At 42.7% G+C, this 19,961-nt stretch overlaps 2 protein-coding genes across 6 annotated transcripts; both read right to left on the bottom strand.

Moving 5' to 3' along the window:
- Nucleotides 1–332: 332 nt before the first annotated feature.
- LOC147051128 (protein FAM237A-like) lies at nucleotides 333–1,503 on the bottom strand. The gene is made up of 2 exons (XM_085921264.1): nucleotides 1,134–1,503; nucleotides 333–436 (listed from the first exon to the last, which is right to left on the bottom strand). Exons 1-2 carry the CDS (start codon nucleotides 1,501–1,503, stop codon nucleotides 333–335), a joined length of 474 nt encoding a protein of 157 aa, XP_085777390.1.
- A 953-nt stretch (nucleotides 1,504–2,456) lies between these two features.
- Nucleotides 2,457–19,853, bottom strand: adam23b (ADAM metallopeptidase domain 23b). Of its 5 annotated transcripts, none has more exons than XM_085920788.1 (26): nucleotides 19,233–19,853; nucleotides 18,633–18,832; nucleotides 17,501–17,577; nucleotides 15,002–15,065; nucleotides 13,824–13,906; nucleotides 13,660–13,723; nucleotides 12,949–13,021; nucleotides 12,648–12,715; nucleotides 12,443–12,502; nucleotides 12,307–12,351; nucleotides 11,120–11,286; nucleotides 10,963–11,047; nucleotides 10,802–10,889; nucleotides 10,221–10,272; nucleotides 9,935–10,034; nucleotides 9,794–9,865; nucleotides 9,583–9,669; nucleotides 9,421–9,501; nucleotides 8,334–8,384; nucleotides 8,197–8,260; nucleotides 8,013–8,118; nucleotides 7,402–7,521; nucleotides 7,164–7,332; nucleotides 6,972–7,083; nucleotides 6,408–6,498; nucleotides 2,457–4,379 (listed from the first exon to the last, which is right to left on the bottom strand). In XM_085920788.1, the coding sequence occupies exons 1-26, from the start codon at nucleotides 19,306–19,308 to the stop codon at nucleotides 4,334–4,336; spliced, it is 2,301 nt and encodes a 766-aa protein (XP_085776914.1). In that variant the 5' UTR covers nucleotides 19,309–19,853; the 3' UTR covers nucleotides 2,457–4,333. The 5 variants fall into 5 exon arrangements, with proteins under 5 accessions (XP_085776914.1, XP_085776913.1, XP_085776916.1 ...); XM_085920787.1 differs by lacking the exon at nucleotides 6,408–6,498 and adding an exon at nucleotides 5,649–5,739 and having other exon boundaries at nucleotides 2,459–4,379; nucleotides 19,233–19,851; XM_085920789.1 differs by lacking the exon at nucleotides 2,457–4,379 and adding an exon at nucleotides 5,655–5,739.
- Between the last annotated feature and the right edge of the window lie 108 nt (nucleotides 19,854–19,961).

Raw genomic sequence — 19,961 nt, 5'->3', positions numbered from 1 at the left:
CACTGTCAGCAGCACTTCGTCGTATGAATTAATTCTTCTGAATGTCTCTCAACACGATGCCGTGGACTTGAACATAGATTCTGACGTGAAATTATTTTTTCAAAATGATTATCAGTCTACTTTTTGGGTATGATTCTGATATGGCTTCCTCATAAGCTTTTGCTTCATCATTTATGTTTGCATCTATGCAAACATATGTACAATGCATGTTTGTATGCATGTATGCTTATATGTATGTTAATTCTCAATGTCAAGACAAAAAAAAGGCAAAGATAGCAAATAAGCAACATGCTTTATCCAGTAAGTGTCATGGTGTTTTATTGGTGCATATTTCAAGTCGTTTTGCGCTTTATTGTTTTGATGTGACCTTTGTGTCTCACTCGGACGCTGAGCCCCATCCTCCAGTTTGCCCCAGAGCTGTTGAACTTGAACGACTCTGGAGATGCACGCACACATGGGTACAAAAAGGTAAGTGCAGTCAAACAATCAAGCTGAGAAAAGGGATCGTGTGACAAAAAAGCGGCGATGCAGTCACCATTTAACTACGAGACTGAATTTGAGTTGCTCTAAAAATACAAAAGGTTTGCATATAGCATTTTAACACATGTTAAAATTTGCAAACACAATATTGAGTGTTTTTTCGTTTCATATGGAACGTAAAGGTGAAAGGTCTTGTGTGAAATGATTGTCTTGTATTGTCTATATTGTCTCATAAGAGACCAAGATCAATTATAAAAATGTTTAATAATAATTATACCTTCAGAGAGATGATCATTAAATAATTGACTTGTAGCCTATTACTTTGAAAAGTGCTACTATGGCAAACTATTGGACATTCAAGCAGTGAAAATCAACAATGGCGATGAAACTGCTTAGAATGAAGGGTTAAAATAATCATATTGATGTAATGTGTACCATTTTACTCACAATTAATAATTATAATAGCTGAAAATATGGACTACAAAAGGTCGACAAAAGCAACATGCAATGAGCGTCTGTTGAATAATAAAAGAAAAACAATCGCATAAAATAAGTTGAGGATATTTGTTAAAAAATAAATAAATTCATTATTTACTTTTTTTTTTAATCTATTTATTTCTGACCATTGTTACTTTTGTAATTGTGATACTCACTGTCCGTGGTGAGGGAATGCACCCTGGTGACGTGTCTTCGTCCGAGGCCATGGCTTCTGGACATGACGCAGTCCAAGTACATTTCCCAGAAGATCCTCGCCAGGTCCCAAAAGAGGGTCGTGTGCTTGGTATTGTCCGACGCCCGGAGCACTTCCATGAGGTCCCAGAAGCCAGCCACCGTGTCGGCCATCCTGGGCGAGCGCATCTCCAGGAGTCGAGCCGATGCCGAGTCCCAGCATTGCGGGTCGGCGCGGGGCACCGTCAGGGGGTCCACCTGCCGGGGGTCCACCTGGCCGTGCAGGGGCACCGCGCACACGCAGCTCAGGACCAACATTGTGGCCACCGGCTTATTCAGTGCCAGCGGGGGCATCTGCAGATCAGGCCAGTGAGCACCGCAAGGCACCATTTGGCCTTTGAGGGCATAACACCACCTAAATTGATTCAAACGCAAATTGATCACTTACCATAAAAAAATTGGGAAGTTTAGTGACGTCACCGCCTCGTCCTTTCGTCAGCACTGCTCAACTTTGTTGTCCCCTGCACTGTGCTCAATCTATATAAATTGAAGTGAGCAATGGATGCAACCAAGAAAGAAAATGAGCGATCAAACTATCTCTTGGGAGGCTGCAACAAATACTCACAGTCAACATGTGTGAGGAGAAAAAAAACACACACACACACACACACACACACACACACACACACACACACACACACACACACACACACACACACACACACACACACACACACACACACACACAAAGTGTACATACTTACATGTCTAAGTTTGACATTTCGTATGTTTTTTTTTTATTCTTTTTCAATATGCAAATAAAAGTTTCTATTTCTTGCAGATCTCAACGGCTATATTTGTTATATTTGACTTAATAAAATGCTATTTTTTCTTTTGTTTCTTTATATTTTGTCAAAAGTCTCATGTCCAAAACGATTCATAACCTTTCTCAACAGGCTGATTCAATGTAATAATGAAAATTAATCATTAAAAAAAAAACTTAAAAGTCTTACAGTATTGTGACACATGGGAGGGAGGCCACTAAACTACAAAATTAAATTATTATTATAGTATTTACTATTACTAAATGAAAGTAATCTTAGTCAGTCAAAATAGTCAATTGTAAATGTAAATTGTGAGACTATATTTACAGTTATTTGGAGAAATGACTATTTAAAGTCCCTTATAGTGTAGATGACTCATGGAATTAAATTTTTCTAATAAAAAAAAAAAGTACTCATATTTGACATCTTGTGGTTGTCTTACCAACCTCTTTCCTGATTAATCATTTCCATTTGGATGGTGTGGTGTCATAAAACTCAAATTCAAGGGCTGAGTCAAGATTAAAAGCGAGGACATGCAGCACAAATTCCATTTCCGTGCTTTTACCGAAATGTCAGGCGCATGTGTGACGTCGCCCGTTATTATCTTCACAGTGAGTGGCCAACTTTTAATGTTCCTGCTGCGAATTGTACAGCCATTCATTATTGTGATCATACATTAAAAAAAAAAAGACAATCGCACTCCAAAGTGTTCCGTTATAACAAAAGCTACTGAGAAAAAAAAAAGTAAAAGTAATTTTGCACTTAGAACAAGATGTCATAATCCTGTATCTAACATATAAATAATAATAATAAAAAAAAAACATTTTGGATTCAACTTTGCTGCTCAAATTCATATAGGAATCTGATCAAGGAAGGAGTCAAAGCAAAAGACAGAAAGAAGAAAAAAAAGAGTTAAAAGGAGTCAGTAGTTTATTGACCAGTCCAAGTGTACAGTACATGATGCAGTGAGAGAGGACAGTGGAAGAGCAGACTAGACATGGAGGCAACACACCCACCACCATCTGAAGAGGACAACAAGAAGAACCCTGCACGAGGCCTCCCTCGGTATGTACAGGCACCATTTAGTGTGAATGGAATTAAAAACATCAGATGAGACACACGCGCACACACACACACACATACATACATAAGTGCTCTCATTTGCTTATTCGTCCTTGTAAATATGAATCGGGTCTTTATTTGTTATTCTTGCTCTTTTGAAGCAAAATGAAACAAGACGAGGGAGCGGCCGAATAGAAACTTGATGAATAGCGGAACATTTTTTTCTTTTTTTCCCCCAAATCCACATCTGTCCTATTTTGTGCAATATCTCTCCTTTGCATAGTAAATAAAAGTTAAATGTTTTGTTGTTGACATGCACCTTATCTTTTTTTTTTTTTTTGTAGCATATTTTCTTAACAGATCCTGGGGGTCTCCCCTATAGAATTATTATAAGCCCACTATAGAGTAGTGATTGCATGCAGCGTTTCCTGTAGACTTGAATCCTACTAAGAGTCTATGAGAGTAAAAGCCGGATGTGGTAGGTGGGGGGGGGGGGGGTGGGAGGTGGGTGTGTGGATGGGTGAGCCCTGGCTGGACACGACAGAGGGCAAAGTGCTCCGTGTGCAACATCCATATGTTCACGGTGATTGCTTCTTTGGCTTTTTCTTCGACGTCAATACTACGACGGGACCGCGGGTGGCATTTGATTTCTGGCATGCTTCTCTTAGACGCCCCACGTCGAGGCTCCAGATGTTCCATTTTTTTTTTGGGCCCGAAATCGTCATTATTAGTGTTTTAATAGCCTGCTATAAAACATGCTAATGTTTAAAAAAAAAAAAAAGTCAGTGGAAAATCATTTTCAAAGCTGATGTGCTGAAATTATGTACAATTTTTTTTTTTTTGACATGCAGTCCGCTGTCACGTCGTCATAGTTGAAATGAGGTTTCCCGCATTGCTTTCCTTTCTCTTTGGAAGGATGTGTTTTTGCTGAATATTCACAGCTTAAGTAGCCATGCAGAGCCCGTGGAAAGGTGCTCTTCATGCCGGAAGATCATGCCAGGTGTCGGAGCACACCTGCGCACTGGCACTGAAAAGAGTTCTGTCATTCTACGGATCAGGCTTGCGAGTGATGAGTGATGTGGAAAAGGCTAAAAGGTTGCACGCGTTTAATGTCACTACCATGGAATTTGTCAAAATGTCCACTATATCTTTTTTTTTTTTTTTTCAATATATATATTATTATTCAAGTAAATCTAATGCCAAAAAAGTCAGCAGCAATAAGTGCAGTCTGGCTGTCAGGTAGCCAACTAAGGAAGCCTTGGGGAAGTCCGTCTGCAAATGGCGTGGGGCCTTCAGCGTTAAATGGCCGTGGCGTTGGGGTCGTACCGCCGCTTCTTCACATTTCTTGCGAGGAGATAAGAAACACCAGTTAGCGTTCGACAAATTCACATCTGTGATATGATTGGTGCAGCATGGGAAGTGTAGCCTCACTTTTCTGTCTTGATCATTAGTGGACCACTTTGAATTTGTGTTCCTATGCATATTCTCAATTTTTTTTAAAAAGAAAATTGAGAACGTGAAATTGCATATGTTAAAGTGCTCTTGAGGATTGAAATCAGATCATAACACAAAATCAAGACAGACGGCTTCTCCGTGCTGACCACTGCGGCTCGGCCGCAACGAGGTCCGCGGAGGCGTTGACGTTCACGAACTCTTTTCATCTCGTTTAACTTTTGCCGAATTTGCAAAATGATGTCTCGGAAGCTTTGAAGGTCTGTGAACGAGAACAAACTCCGTGGTCTCTTTGCGCTCAACCGCGGCGTGCGTGCCGACGGTGTCGTAGAAAGGAAGCTGACATATAATCAACTCCAAATCATTTACAGAGGGCGGGAAAGACAACAACAACAACAGCGGCGGCGGTATCGGCGACTACCACAAAAATGGCACACCAACAAATAAGACAACAGGAGTGATGCAAAACCTCCCCGTACTGTGGCTTGTTGTGGGGCTCCTAGCGCTCGTCGTGTCATGCACCTGATCCAATAGGAGACCCGGCCCGGTTGTGCTCGGTGTCATGCAGTGCTCGTCTCTGTGAAGCAGGCAGCGAAGGCGGCCGGCGCAAAGGAAGAGGGGGGGGGTGACGCGTAGGGGGTGTGGGCGGAGCAGGTTTTATCTGCTCGAGGATAAAAGCGTCACCCTCAAACAGTCGAGCTTTGAGAATTTGCCTCCCAGCCTTTTCCCAAACCCGAGTGAACATGCACAACTGTCCTTTCTCATACACTATTTTACATTTGTCGGTTTAAAAATCAGACGTCAAAAGCCCAAAGACGAGTAAAGACCGTCACTAACACACCGGCTCGCTATTCTCTACGCAAAATAATCACACACCTTGTAAAAACTCTCGCCTCAGCATGCATATCAAAGCACCGAGCTCGGCCCGATCTGCCTAATCAGTTTGAGGTTCTGCTACAGATCCACAGACCGGCGGCGTGCGGAGCTCGTCGCCCCCGTCGAACATCCTCCTACGCGCTCTCGTGAAAAAAAAACAAAAAAACAAGCTCGCCGTTCCCGGGAAATTGCATATCCTGCAGCAGGAGCTCAAACCCTGGCGTCTAAAAAGCAGCGGGGGATGCTGGTGGTCGAGCAGGAGAGGCATGCGGCGTGTTTGCTTACTTAAAACCCCATCCAGTCCCCCCCAGCACTATGGCGGCCACAAGGATGGCTCCGGCGATGGAGCCTATTATTAGATTGGTGGCACTAGGACCTGCAAAGGGTTATGATGGGGTTGGAGGGGGGAGGAAAAAAAAACACATAAGTTCCTATGCTAGCTCGTTGTAGCAAACACATGTAACTAAACACGGGTACAACGTCACGCATGCTCTCCGGCCCCCATTTAAGTGGTGGCCTTGCTTTGGGAAGCTTGAGCACCCATCAAATGTTTGACTAAACAGATTGATGGGTGATGTCGCTTTGTATGGCCTGCAGAGACTGTTTTTTTTTTTCGCGGGGTCAACACGCAGAAAAGGTCAGGTCACTAAGGTGGATACTTCTTCTGGTTGTCGGACAGTTGTCCCATCTAAATGCCCCACATGCCCCAGAAAGGAGAGGATCACGGGAGCAACCACATGACGACTAAGAAGAAGAGAAAGAAGAGGAGGCAGGTGGAAGAAGAAGAGGGCTTGTAATGGGGAACACCAGGAAGCGGAAGGAAAGGGGAGAGGAAAGGGAAGGGGGGGGCGGTCCATCAATCAATCACACGACACTGAAAACAACCAATCATAAGACATGATTATATGGTCATCACCAAACACACAAGAAGACACAAAGCCACCGGGACGCACACACGGGCTCAGGCCGGCTCACGAAACCGCCCGCACACTGAGGCACCACTATGAGAGGAAGAGCTGTGAAAGGCTTAAAAAAAATGCTTACGCTATTCCCCACCCTGTGCCTCCAAAAATCACCCCCAGGGCCAGAATGGTCCCTGCTACTGCCCCTATCAGCCTGTTAGTGGCCACGCTCACTGTGTGGAGGGAAAAGGAGCATGGTTACCACCCTGGCAAAAGACAAAACAGCAGGCCTCCGCGTCAAGAGTCCTGGATCAAGTGATGCCCACAAGCCCCAGCTAAACACCCCCCCCAACCCTTAAAACAGCTGGGTCCAAGTCCTCCTCTGCAACGACATTTAATGTTGTTGTAAGCGACTAAAACATTTGACAGTTTTACCATTTGGGGTTTAGACATACTTGAAAAAAACACAAAACTATACCTTATGATTTAAAAAAAAACTTATTTTATAAACAGGAAAATGTTTTGCGCTATTGGACTAAATACAACTGAACTGTACTCAGGCCGTTGTTCTTGCATGTACCACTAGAGGGAGCCCAAGTACCAAATTGAGAATCCCTGTCTAAAGCAGTGACACAGAAAATAAGGCAGAACTTTCTACCAATATGCGATCGAAAGATATTTTGAAAAGAAAGAGGTGACAACTGACCCTTGGGCCCTTGAGTTGGAGTCGTCTCGGGGATTTTAGGTGGGTCGGGCATACTGCAGTCTGTCCCCGCCCACGTGGTGTCACAGGTGCATGTGGCTTCGTTGTTGCACACCTTTCCGCAGCATACAAACAACGGAAGAGTCAATGACACGAAAAACGGCAAGTCCACCTATTTTTTTTTCGTGCACTCACCCCATGGGCGGAGCAAACTTGTCCGTTGGGTCCGATAGGGCAAGTGCTAATGTTGAGCGACTGGATGGACAGACACTTGTGGTCAAGGCACATCATTGACGGCCCACAAGGACTCCCGTCATCCACGTAGCCTAAATCGGTCTCGTCGTCCAAAAGAACGTGCCCGCCGCTGGCAAGGAAACGCCAGTGGGCGGGGTTAAAGTGAGGATTGACAGACACCTTTTGACCACGAGCTTACCTGCAGTCTATCAGCCTGCCTTGATGGTTGAAAGAGGTGGGGGTGATTTCTCCTTTCATCGTTCCAATGCGGGGGTTGCGGCCGATGTTGGCGCACAAGAGATAACCACAGAAGACATCGCTGTGAAAGCAGATTAAAAGATATTAATCATAATTTTCCATGACGTCATCTTGAGACCGACATTTTGACCGCTGTAGTACACCTGGAAAATCCCATACAAGTGCTGAGCAAAGGCGGAAACGTAAAACGTGTTTATTTTTAGAACTTGGAATGGCCTCACTCTCTCCAGAGTGTGGAAAAAACACAAACTCTGCAAAGAGGTCAGCAGGAAAAAAAAAAAACGGTCACAGAATCTATGACCACTGCATAGTTGCAGCCAAATACTGTAACCGGGGGGCAACTGTCAAATAAATCCCAGTTGAGTAAAAGTTCAAGAAGTGCTGACAAGGTGCAGCTCAACAAAAAAAAAAAGAAAAGGAACAATTTCACCGTTCCTGTCTGTCTGAAAAATCCAAACTTGCAGGAATTTCAAAGGCTTTACTTCTCAACTGGAAGCTACAGAGATGCAAATTTAGAGCAATATGTGGAAAAGATTCCTTCTCGGTACTCACTGTTTGCTGCACTGGATCCATTTGTCGCCGTCCCTTCCGCAGTTGCCTTTCTCGGTGCCCTCGGTGTTTAACTTCTCGTAGCAGAATTTCTCCGAGCCTCCGGTCTCTGAAAAAAGCAGAGTAGGCGGGGCTATGCCAACTGTACTGTAGCTGAAGCTCTTTTCGTGGAGCCCGTTCCACTTACTTGGCCCCCAGATGTATCTGCACTGGTTCTCTCTGGTCTTACACTCTCCACTGTAGCACCGCCCCTGCAGAAAGTGGGAAAGTAAATTTTGGAACATCTGTGCATGGTGCCAGAAGAGCTTATATTGTCATGCCTACCTGGTTCACCTGGCAGAGGTATCCATCTTGTTTATGAAGGTTGGGAGGGCACTGTCAAGAGGAAAAACACAAGTCGAAATAAAACAAAGACAAAATGTAAATGGGTTAACAATTCACAGAAAATACACAGGAAATGAAAAATTTTATTTCTTCAGCGTTTACCTCCACTTTTTATTGACATCATGATTTAGCATTAAGTTAGCAGACTAAAAGCTACGATTATTATAGGAATTTTATATATTTTATACATTTTGTATCATCTTAAAAATTAAATTGGATAGAAAAATATATATCATTTTAGGCATATTTTCTTTATAATTTTATATGTTATTGGATATTTCATACCTCATTAACGAACAAGCTAGTTCATTTGGCCATTTTCAAAAAACAAATTTGGCCCCGCCTTGCCCCTATAATGACTGAGCAGCATGGGGATGACATCACTCCATTACCAGTGCACTTTATCAAGTCCCCTGTGCCCCTCACCCTCAAGTCTCTCCATAACCTCGTGCCATAATTGCATTTCATCACAGAGAAAATGGCAGCGCGTGCACGAGCTGTTAACTTCCCTTCCATTACAACATAGACCATTAATCACTGGGTCAATGAGGTGACATTGCCCAGCGCCTTCGGTGGTGAAAGGGGAGTAAAGTGCTATATAAACAGAAAGCCCATTTATCACAGACATGTGATTGGACGCTACCATGCCGTGACATCCATATCCCATCGCTGCTTTTCAATGTTCCAAAGCAGTAGCCCGCCAAATACTGGTATGATTTCGTAACGGGTCCGCTCATAGGGACTCGATAAAAAAAAAAAATGTTAGCGATCATAAGATTCTGAAAAAAGGTTTTGGGTCTGTGCCTGTGTAGAAAACGCAATTATTTTGTTAAAAGAAAAACTAACAAACCCAAAATGTTTTAAAAATAATAATAATTAAGTAAAGTAATTAAAAAAATAATAATAATTTAATACTGCAATCCAATTAATGGTGCTGCTCCCCAAATCCAAGCAAAAAAATAAAATAAAATAAGAAGCTTATTTTCAAAAGCAGTGTGAAAGATGCAATATTGCTCTCCAACAACACCTGTCCAGAGTCTCCAGAGCAAGTTTCTGAAATGTCGCAGTCATTCACAGCATAGCGGCAACTGTAACCTCGTGGGAAGAACTGCCAAAGAGAAAAAAAATATGAGCATGAACATATCGGAAAAGCCTCATGTCAAAACCGTGCATCCATTCCAACTGTTACCAGGCACGTGGTATTGCAGCAGGGGCCGTCGCTGCAGTGTGCCCCGTTGGCCAGCGAGCACTTTTTGCAGCATCCCTTGTAGCACTCCTGAAACATAAAAACAGAACTGCATCTTCACCAACACCCACACATGGCCTGCAAAACACACGTGTGTGTGTGTGTGTGTGTGTGTGTGTGTGTGTGTGTGTGTGTGTGTGTGTGTGAAGCTCACAGCTCTGGCGCCGCAGTCGCAGTCTTCTCCCACTTCCACAAATCCGTTCCCGCACTCGTTGGCCTCGAACAACTTTGGAGATATACATGGAGTGGATATAAAATATTCCGAGTGATCTTGAACCTTGAATTTTTTTCAAACCTTTGTGGGCCTGTTAAACAAACACGAGCCTCCGCCTTTAAGGAGGAAGTCCTTGTAGTCGGAAATGCTGCATTTGGAGAATTTCCGAGGGTGTTGGACACTGTGGAATGGAAGGAGGACACATCTGTCAAATACATCAGGAAAAAACATGGAATTGCTTAACTGATGTGTGTGTGTTGACATTTCCTATGTGCATTCATTTCGAGGATCAGACATTCCCAAGGAGCGTTTCTAACTTCCTGCTAGTTTACAACCCGCAGCCAAGAGGATTAATGTTGGACATTACCCAGTGTCCTCCATGATGCAGCCGGTCCACGAGTCAGTGCAACCGCATTCCTCTGCAAATCAGAGACGACAGGAAAGGGCATGGAAAGAAGAATGCAATATTTCAGGACATTCTAGTTTTATTTTTTTAAATACAGCAAAATTGCAATGATTATATTTAAATTATTCGTATAGGGCAACATATAAGCTAAATATTTTGTTTAAAAGATAATAAAAAATTGCTGTTTAAAAAAAAAACAATTCTAATATGTTTGTTCTTGTGCGTTGCATTCTACTGGGGCCAGTAATTTCATAATTTGCTAAAGCATGAATGTATTTGATTTGTGTCCTATTTGTAGGTCAGCGGCTGGTTTAACGTCTCACATCAAATGCAATTTACAGGCGCTCTAACGGGTCATATATTCAGACCCCTTGCACTTTTGGGAAATGACTTTTACGGCGTGACAAGTTCCAGCCTTGTGCAACTCAGCAGGTCACACGGAAACAAATGAAAAGATCTGCAAACGGTTCAATGACAAAAAAATGGCTTTTCGTCAACAATGATAGATTACTTTGGTCGGAAACGTCAACTAAAATGCTTACTTCTCTTTGATGCGGGGTCCCATTGGATGCCCAGGTTCTGAGCCAGGCTCTGAGATAAAGAGCCAGCCATGGACCAGGTGTTGCCGTACTGTTGGAGCAGCAGAGGGTCGGTCACACGTAGCATCCATGATGGGCATGAAGAGGATATTAGTGAATCTGACCTCATGGACGCCGACCCCCCGGCTCACAGAACACATGCCTCCGAAGTAGGCTGCGCTGCTTCTACGATAGTGAAAGGTCACATTTCTGGAAGAAAAAAAAAAAAAAAAGTCAAGGAGTGTCATCACACGGGCGTCAAATGTGATTTTTGGAGCTTACGAGAAGAGATGTACGGCGTCTGCGTGGTGCTTGATGCTCTGCTGGCGGTACTTGGAAAAATCACGCAGCATTTCCAGCGGCCTGACGCTGATCGGAATGGGATTTTTAACCGTCCAGATCTCCAAAGCAACCAGCACCACACGTGTTTGCAGCTGCTCTTTGAAGACCTGCCATTGAATGGAAAGAGTCCACGTCAATGTAGCCTTGCCTCAAATGTCAGCTGAGATGGACTTCCAGCTCAAGTGGAATAAAAATAAATCAAAATACACACGTGAGGCTTATACAAATGAGTCGTGAACAAAGTTAAATGCTAAGTAATTTTCCTGGAGAAAAAAAAAAAAAATTGCTTCTTAAAGCAGTTCACAATTTAAACCAACAGATGGCAGTGCATCTTTAAAAAGTTGAGTGTCAACTGTAAATGAAAGGAATAATTTATAACTAACGAGCCGCACAGATTCTGACAGAATAATGGAATTTTCATTTGCTGTGGACATGAATTTTGGACTAGGTTCAAGCTATGCTTATACAACAAAAGCCCTTTGAAATAATTTACAGATTTTAGTGTCATCACTGTTTGGATTAAATATGTGTCAAAATAGTGATGTCACTATTTGAAAAAAATATATATATATATATTTTGATCACAAGCATTTGGCAGTGATGGTGCTGTATCCACATAGTGTGTCTTTATTTTCATTTCCATTGCCTTAGAAGTGTAAAGTGGGTTTCGGAATCTGAAATTTGCACCCCTCTGTTTTTTGCCACTCTTCTGTTGGGGTATTTAGCACATCGGTGTGGTACTTGTAAAAATACCGCTTGAAAACATCAGAGAGAAAAAAAAATAGTCACCGCTTCTGTGCAATAACACTTCTCTTCGTTGACACCGTTAAATCATTTTGACGCAATTAACGACGACCTTGAAAGCACACGACGGGAACATAAACAAGAGCGGAAGGCCAAAGAGCTGACATGTTCAAATCCTTCCACACACAAAAAAAGGGGCTTGAAATAAAATCATTTTAAACAAGAATCACGCTGATGGCGGGAATGAAAGGGGGAAATCTCACTTGGTGCCACCTTGGTGTTACTCAGTGACTCAGTCTGGACCTAAAGTGTTTGTCCAACTGACGGAGCAACAAACACAAGCAGTGAAAAACAACTTTGGTCAAAAGGAAGGTCTTACTCACAGCATCCACAAGATTCACCACAGACTTGGCAAAATTCCTGGTGTGCTGTTTGGTTTTGTGTTTGTGCCGCAAGGAGGAGGAAGAATTACAAGTTGAGAAATGATACTTTTGATAGAGCTCCAGAAAAATTCCTTACCATACTGTGGTCACTGACAATCATGATCTCCAAGTATTTCATCTCCTCAAATACAGATATCTGTAAGATTTTAAAAAAAAAGAAGCAGGTAATCCAAGTTTTTGGTCATCCAGGTAAAAAAAACGAAGAAAAAAAAACGACATCATTACATAACAATTTACAAGCGGGTGACTCCAACTTCACAGAGATGAGATCAGACACTCACGGCTCGCTTTTTCCGCCGCTTCAGCCAGGACAAGTCATCCAGCTCCGAGAAGAGCCTCTCCTCCTCCGCTACGGGTGTATACAACACCCAAAAAAAAAGTGCATCAACACATATTGCAGACATTTGAGGCCCACTACATTAGGTACACCTGTCCATTGTTTAACCATGTTTTTTCTACTTTAGATATTGGAAGTTTCCTCTCGGCTAGTCGGCGGCCATTGTTGTAAGTATGATGCGTGACAGAATGAGGCGGAGGCTCTTAAATCAAGGATGTTTTTCCAAAAGTGTTGTAAATCTTCACCCAGTTGCTGTGACTCATTTTTCCACTGGAACGAGGCAGCTCTTCTGAGCTGGTGAGGCCGTCCAGCTCCGTCCTGAAGGGTTGAAAACATAATCAGATGCGAAGGTGTCGGTATGATTTCAAAATCTCACATTCACAGAGATGTGACAGATGTGGTCTGTCGTAGACCAACTGCCATCTTTGTACCTTCCTACTTCCTGTCTTTTTATCACGGGAAACTCGGCTTCGGTTTAGGGAGCTGGCCTCGCGCTCGACCTCAACACTCCATTCTTTCTCCTCTCCACCCTTTCCTCCCCTCTAATGTTAATCTTTAAGTATGTCATGTTTGCGACTCAAATGACGACAGAGAATGGCAAAGGCCGCTGACCCCGGGCCAGGAAACTGTCAAACATGTTTACGATAATTGCAGATTTTTATTTTTAAAATCCTCACACAAACCATTTACCGGTTGACACCCTTACCACTCAAAGTCACGTTAAGCCAAATGAGACATTAGAGTGCTATTGATCTGATCGAACTCCTGACGAGACATATTTTCATGTGACGAAATAAAAAAGTCAAACGTGATTCCGACCATTAAATATAAAATATAGAGGGAGTGTTATAAATCAAGTATTGTGGGGGAAAAGTCTTTGTTGTTTATTTGACCTTTTTGTCCATCACATTCATTCCACATAGACTGTCAACTAAAATATTTAGCCGATAACTTACGAGCGAATGAGTCTGTTTCAGTGGCTCAATAAGATACACATAGGCTCCGTCGTCAAACATCCCACTGAAAAGAGAAGCGAGACAGCTCGATAGTGAGTCAATATTAGAAAAAAAGGAGCTGAAATATGTCCCTGGACCAGCACCACACTGTTTGGTTCACTTACTGCAGCCCGTTGCAGGTAGATAAGGCCACGCGGGAGTCATCGTTGCCTCTCACCTGCCCGTGGTAGTAACAGTGCTCGCCGCCCTGAGGGAAAAAGATGCAGTATCACGCTACGTGCAGTTCAGCGCTATAGCGTGGTGCATTTTCAGATCTGGAACTTATTAATACAGATTTTCATGACACTGCAGATGCTGATTTTACATTTTTATTGTATTTATTTGATCATATATTTTATATAATCATATATATATATATATATATATATATATATATATATATATATATATATATATATATATATATATATATATATATATATTTCTGTTTGTATTGATTCTGATTTTACATTTTTATTGTATTTATTTGATTATATATTTTACAATGATATATATATATATTTCAGTTTTTACTGATTTTATTTTTATTTGATTTATTCAATTATTTTTATTTCAACAACCTGCCCAGTGCTGTCACATACATGTGCGGATTTTATTGATTTGACTTTGCTCTCTCTGTGTTTTTCTATTTTTAATTGGAAGCCTCTGACGATATAACAGCTTGTTTGGCAAATTGCTTGTAGTAGCGATCGTGAAAATATTGCAAAGTAGGTCTCGGTGCTATCTGTGACTCAGCTGTCAAGCCGTGGGGTGAACGGAGGACTCTCTCTCGCTCTCTTTTCACTCCTTTTTTTTTCCCTCACTTCATCCATCTAACGCTGCACTGACACTGCAGAGTGCTTCCCCTCCCTCGTCACGTGAGCAGAGCTCCAGTAGGAGGCTGCGTAGAACCAAAGCCTGCTGATTCAGCTACAGCCCATGCAGCCTGAATCAGCAGCTGCAAACAGCCCCCTTCTTCTACAACCTGCTTAACTTCCTCACTTATCGAAGAAGTCTATGCACCAACTGGGCCACGACATTTGGACAACTTCGAATAAGATCCGACATATGAGCGCTAACACATTCCGCTGGTACGACAACATTACAATTCAGCTTTGAAGGAGACGCCAATAATATGATTAAAGCGAGTTGGGACTTGAGTTCTCTGCATTTGACCCAACCCGAATTTGGTGCAGAACTGCAGTGCATCATCCGTGGATGTGCTTTGAATACTTTTGCTCACCTCACTTAGTTACACGTCACAACATAACGATGCAGTACAGTGGTTAAATATTTCCATTACCTTTGATAGGACGGGTTTATCCCCTTCGTAATGGATCTCAACATAATCTGAAGAGAGCAGGTCACTGTGAAGACAAAAAGTTGGCTTCAGTTCCATGACCGTGCATCAGAAGGCATGCAGACGTCGCTGTCTTTATTAGTTTGTGATTCATTCGTTCATTCATTCATTCAACTCACTGTTAGCCACAACGACTGAGTCAGAGGTTGGTCAGTAGCCACATCCTCCAAAACAGGGTGTAACATTAACTCCCTTGTCTTGATTGAAGAATATCAAATTGCTCAACATAGCCACAAACTTCAAAGAAATGCTACAAAAAAAAAACATGGCGGATGACTGCGGGGTGTCTTTTTCACTCTGAACCAAAAAAAAAAAACGTCCAGTTAAGATCCCGTCGTCCGTGTCTATTACCATCACACATTCAGTTTGTGTGCTGACATCCGAGAGAGTGCAATTTCTGCAACAAAAGTGTTTTTTTCCCCCCTTGAGTCACCTCACTAATGAAAAACAAAACAAATTAACATCTGCTTCTTTCAGTGTAGGTGGCATAAACGGATTACCTAGCAGATTTTCTCCCGTGACACACTACCGGCGGCGTGACATTTGCCAACGGGGGGGGGAAGCGCAACGCTATTACGAGAGGACGCCCAAGACGTGACAGCGTCTCCTAAGTGAAGCGCTATTTTTAGCGTGACACACAAGGCATGCAGCGGAGAGTCGGTCGGCCATGCCAAGGAGTAATGGCGTGCGTGCGTGAGGTTTGGCCGGCAGCCATTGAAGGAGCATCTTGAAGCGTGTCTGTGGATGGATGTCTCGAGGCACGCGCGGGAGCGCCACAATGCAGCAAAGGAGCCATACACTGCGGGAGATTCTTCTCAGCATTTCAGAAGATGCTCGGACACCTCAAGTGATGCTATCACGCCTCATCATCATGCTTGCAACGCACGGGAATAATCTGAGATGCCTCAGATGTTACTTCCAACATCGTGTCCCATTCTCCCGCATATGACACCAGCCCGGAACATTATGTACGCTATCATAATGTAGACAGAGTTTGATCAATATTGTGATTTTATAAAAAAAAAAACTATCATCAGTGGATGTATAGATAAAGAGGATGTATTTCAAAAAGAGCTCAAAATATGACATACTATCCATACATGCAATTTCTATAGTGCTGAGTCAGCGGGAATATGTGAAGAAACCCCCAGGCAAAGCACAAGGAGAACATGCAAACGCCACACAGGAGAGAGCCAAAGCCTAAATTTGAACCCAAAACCTCAACTGCGAGGCAGATGTGCAAACCACTAAACCACCGTGTCGCCAGACATGGATGCAATGTGTCATAAAACCAACACATACTATATGAAGCACTTTAACCATACCATAAAGGGGTAATTAGCGAAAATATGAATAAAATAGCAAGTCCAGAATTGTTTCGAATATTTTGCCTCTCCCATTAGCTTAAAAAAAATCTTGTTTTATTATCTATAACAGCAAGCAGAATTCCAACTCCTCTTTCTCTCGTTGCGCACACACACAAAAAAGCTGAAGCTAGCATCTCTAAGATAACCTACAGCTCGGAGAAGAAGGTCACGCTGTACTTTTGCTGTTCCAATCTACAAGCTGAAGGTTGTTTGACATTCTTCAAGATATCTGATATCACGCGTCTCGCTCGACAATCTGTCACGTCTATCATTTTCGGGAAAAAAAAAGTGAATTCTGAAAATGCATTTAAAAGCCATTTCCTTTTCTGAAAAGCCTCCGTCCGTCCGTCCGTCCCTGTTGTCAACAACAATGCAACATGTCTGCAATCTCTCCATTATTGGCACAGCTGCAGAGAAGCACACTCGGCCTGCCTCGTGGGATGACAATTATTTGTCGGCGTTAAAACAAACCGCCACTTCCTCTGCGATTTGGAAGGGGTTACAAATCAAGCCGCTGCCGTAGCGTGTGCCAGCTTTTAGATATTTGACACCGCTCAACCGTGAAGTCTGTATGATATTACCATATTTGATGACATAGCTGGGCTTTAAATCACATTAGGGAGCCCAAGGAATTCAATTAGCATTTCCAAATCCTTTTGTACACATTACACATTAAGCGCTCACATACGTAGAGCCGGGCTACTCTGTGAAGGATCCCAATCAATATCATTGAGTGTCCGGAGCCTCGTGTCTCTAAACGGGACAGTGATCTGCAGAATGTCTGACTCCATGCTCATTTGGAATCAAACCAATTAAAAGCTTATTAAAGAGCTGATCTTTGCAAAATGACATTCTTACGTGGGGTCAGCTCAGTAAGCTCGCCACAGTGGCGCAGCTACTAAGCAGCTGATGCTGTTATGGGAGGATGCTCGCACCAAAGGGCGAACCGCAGTCTGAAACGTTATGACTAACAACCACAGCGGCCATGATTTTGTTACGTTGTTTGTGTGTCAGCAGGGGCTGTGCCAGCTAAATGTTGTGTGGAATGACTATTGCGGCGGCAAAAATGACTTACGTGTTCAAGGTTAGATCCAGAATAAATCGGGTGCCGAAAGCATCGACTTGGAAGCTGACCTGAGCAAGGTGGATCGCCTGTCGGAGGAGGGAAAAAAAAAAACGATTCAGTCATTTATACATTTCAGAAGTAGTACGGTGTTTTTTTACATTTGCTAAAAAAAAAATAAAAAAATCTTGCAATGTGGCTAATGTTAGCGAAGCGGCTAGCTGATTTTCTTGTGTGTCACTGTGACTTTATGTGAACAACTGAAGTGGAAAAGTTAAAGTAAATTATGTAAATATAATATGCAAGGTGCATCCACAACGCAACCTTTATTTCACCCTCATCATTTGTTCATCATCATTAAAATTAAAAGACCGTTGAAATGGTGTTTTATTGTTCAAACGTATTCATATTACAGCGCTTGACTTATATTACATGCGTTTATGACCACCATTGTCAACGTGTTTCTCAAAACATTGCCTTTACCAATAATAAATGTTTAATGTTGTGTTTGACCAGCAGGTCACATGACTATACTTTGGTTTAATATCATTGGAAGATACTAATAAATGTCTTCTAAATCTGACACGGTTAATACCCATGAAAATTTGAGCAATTAAAAAAAATCACCAAGTCAAAAAGTAATTAATTTTCAAACTGGATGTTTGGCATAAAAAAAAATGGTGCACCTTGATTTTCGTAGTGGACGTGACAATTTGGTGACAGGCACTATAGATTAGAATTTAGACCAGCACGGAGCAGGTCAAAATTGTAGCGCATAAATAAATATCACAACAGCGTTCATCAAATCCTCTAAATCATGGTGCATGTACAAGTGTAGCTTATACAACTGGACCTCAATCCTGTTTATGACGGTGAAGCAAAAAAAAAAACTGTTGATAAGTTAGCGATGGCGTTCCCAGCGGACAACGCTAACAGATGTGGTGAACAAATGACAGATGGTGCTTCTGCTTGGATGCAGCTTTCTTCAGCACCACACAGCATGACTTTTCGGGCTTCTATTTATGTGCATGGAAACAAGGGATTGCAAGCTTGTGAGATGGTCTGATAAGCAAGTAGCATGCGGTGAGATGATCTGCTGATGGTGACAAAAAATACAATCTGACTCGGCGTTCTATTTGCTTACCTGACCCTCTGCGGCTTGGCTCCTGGCCCGCGTGTCCAGGTCATGATAGGCACTCTCAGAGTCCTCGTTTAGGTAGTAGATGAGACGAGATGGGTAGGCGATCACCTGCTCGCCTGTGTTTTTCGAAACGGGTGCTGCAGTCGCCTGTTGCTTCACCGGCACTGCGTCCCTCTCAACCTTGTCCTCTGCACTGTGTGAAGCTGCGAGGGAATCACACACACACACACAAACACACACTTGAGCCAGCTGTCAACCTCGAGCCACACTGTCAAAAGGGTCAATGTGTCATTTCACTACTTTTTTTTTTTTTTTTTAGTAGTAGCCCAAATTCCAGGTGAGATGACTTTTTTTGCAGGAAATTATGATTCATATATTTCCAAAAAAAGTGCCCACTCACCGATTCAGCTCGGTTGAAATGAGAACCCCTCCTTAAAATGAGTGCATATATTTTTAATTCACATGCAGTAGCGATTTAGATCAAAAACTGGCATGTTTGAGTCTGCCCCGACGCCATCGGACACGGCGTCCCTTTTTTAATTAGCCGCGAGCTGCTAAAATACAGATTAAGAAATCGCAAATCAAAAATACAACGCTACGTACCGGATGACGCTGGTGATGCGTGAAGCCAAAGCGTGAGGATGCCGACGAGCAAAGTGTCCAGAAATATCAAACGCATGATTCATATTTGATGATTGAAATATCTCGATATCAAGACAACAAGGTAGCGTGGCGCTTGTAACCCATCGTGGCTGGCAGGGTGGTGCCGATGATCAGACTGATGGGGAGGATGAGAGGGGGGCGCTTTCTTCATAGGTCCGGGAGCTACTGGACTGCTGCTGCAGATGATGCAGATGATGATGATGATGGGAGGAAGAAAGCAAAAAGGGAGGGAGGGGGGGAGAGGACGAGGGGAACGAACGCGGAGAAGGCGGCGGCCGTGCAAGCTACTGGAAGTCCATCGGTAGACTCCTCCTCGATGTGCACGAGCAAGTCCTGCAGGGGCACACTTAAAAGACAACCCGGAGACAGGAAGTGGTGTCACAGGATAATTCAATGAAGGACAAATGGCTGATCTGGAAATAAAAAAGAGAGAGAGACACTCAGTCTCCCTAGATTGGATTAGGGAGGCAAAACATGTGGGGAAAAAACATAATTGTAACCTAATGGCAATCGCCATATTTGATCAAAACTACCATTCATGTTATGTTTTTGATTAATTTAAATAAATAGCACTCTAAACACAAAACAAACAAGTAATAAACACGATGTAAGAAGTAAAATGGTTTTATAGCGTTATTGGAAAATATCCTGCACATATCGGAGGTATTT

This window comes from Syngnathus leptorhynchus, chromosome 9 (assembly GCF_054491065.1).
Source record: "Syngnathus leptorhynchus isolate UIUO chromosome 9, UIUO_Slep, whole genome shotgun sequence".
Taxonomy (NCBI): domain Eukaryota; kingdom Metazoa; phylum Chordata; class Actinopteri; order Syngnathiformes; family Syngnathidae; genus Syngnathus; species Syngnathus leptorhynchus.
Note: the sequence above shows the minus strand (reverse complement) of the source record. Positions and strands in the feature narration are given on the sequence as shown.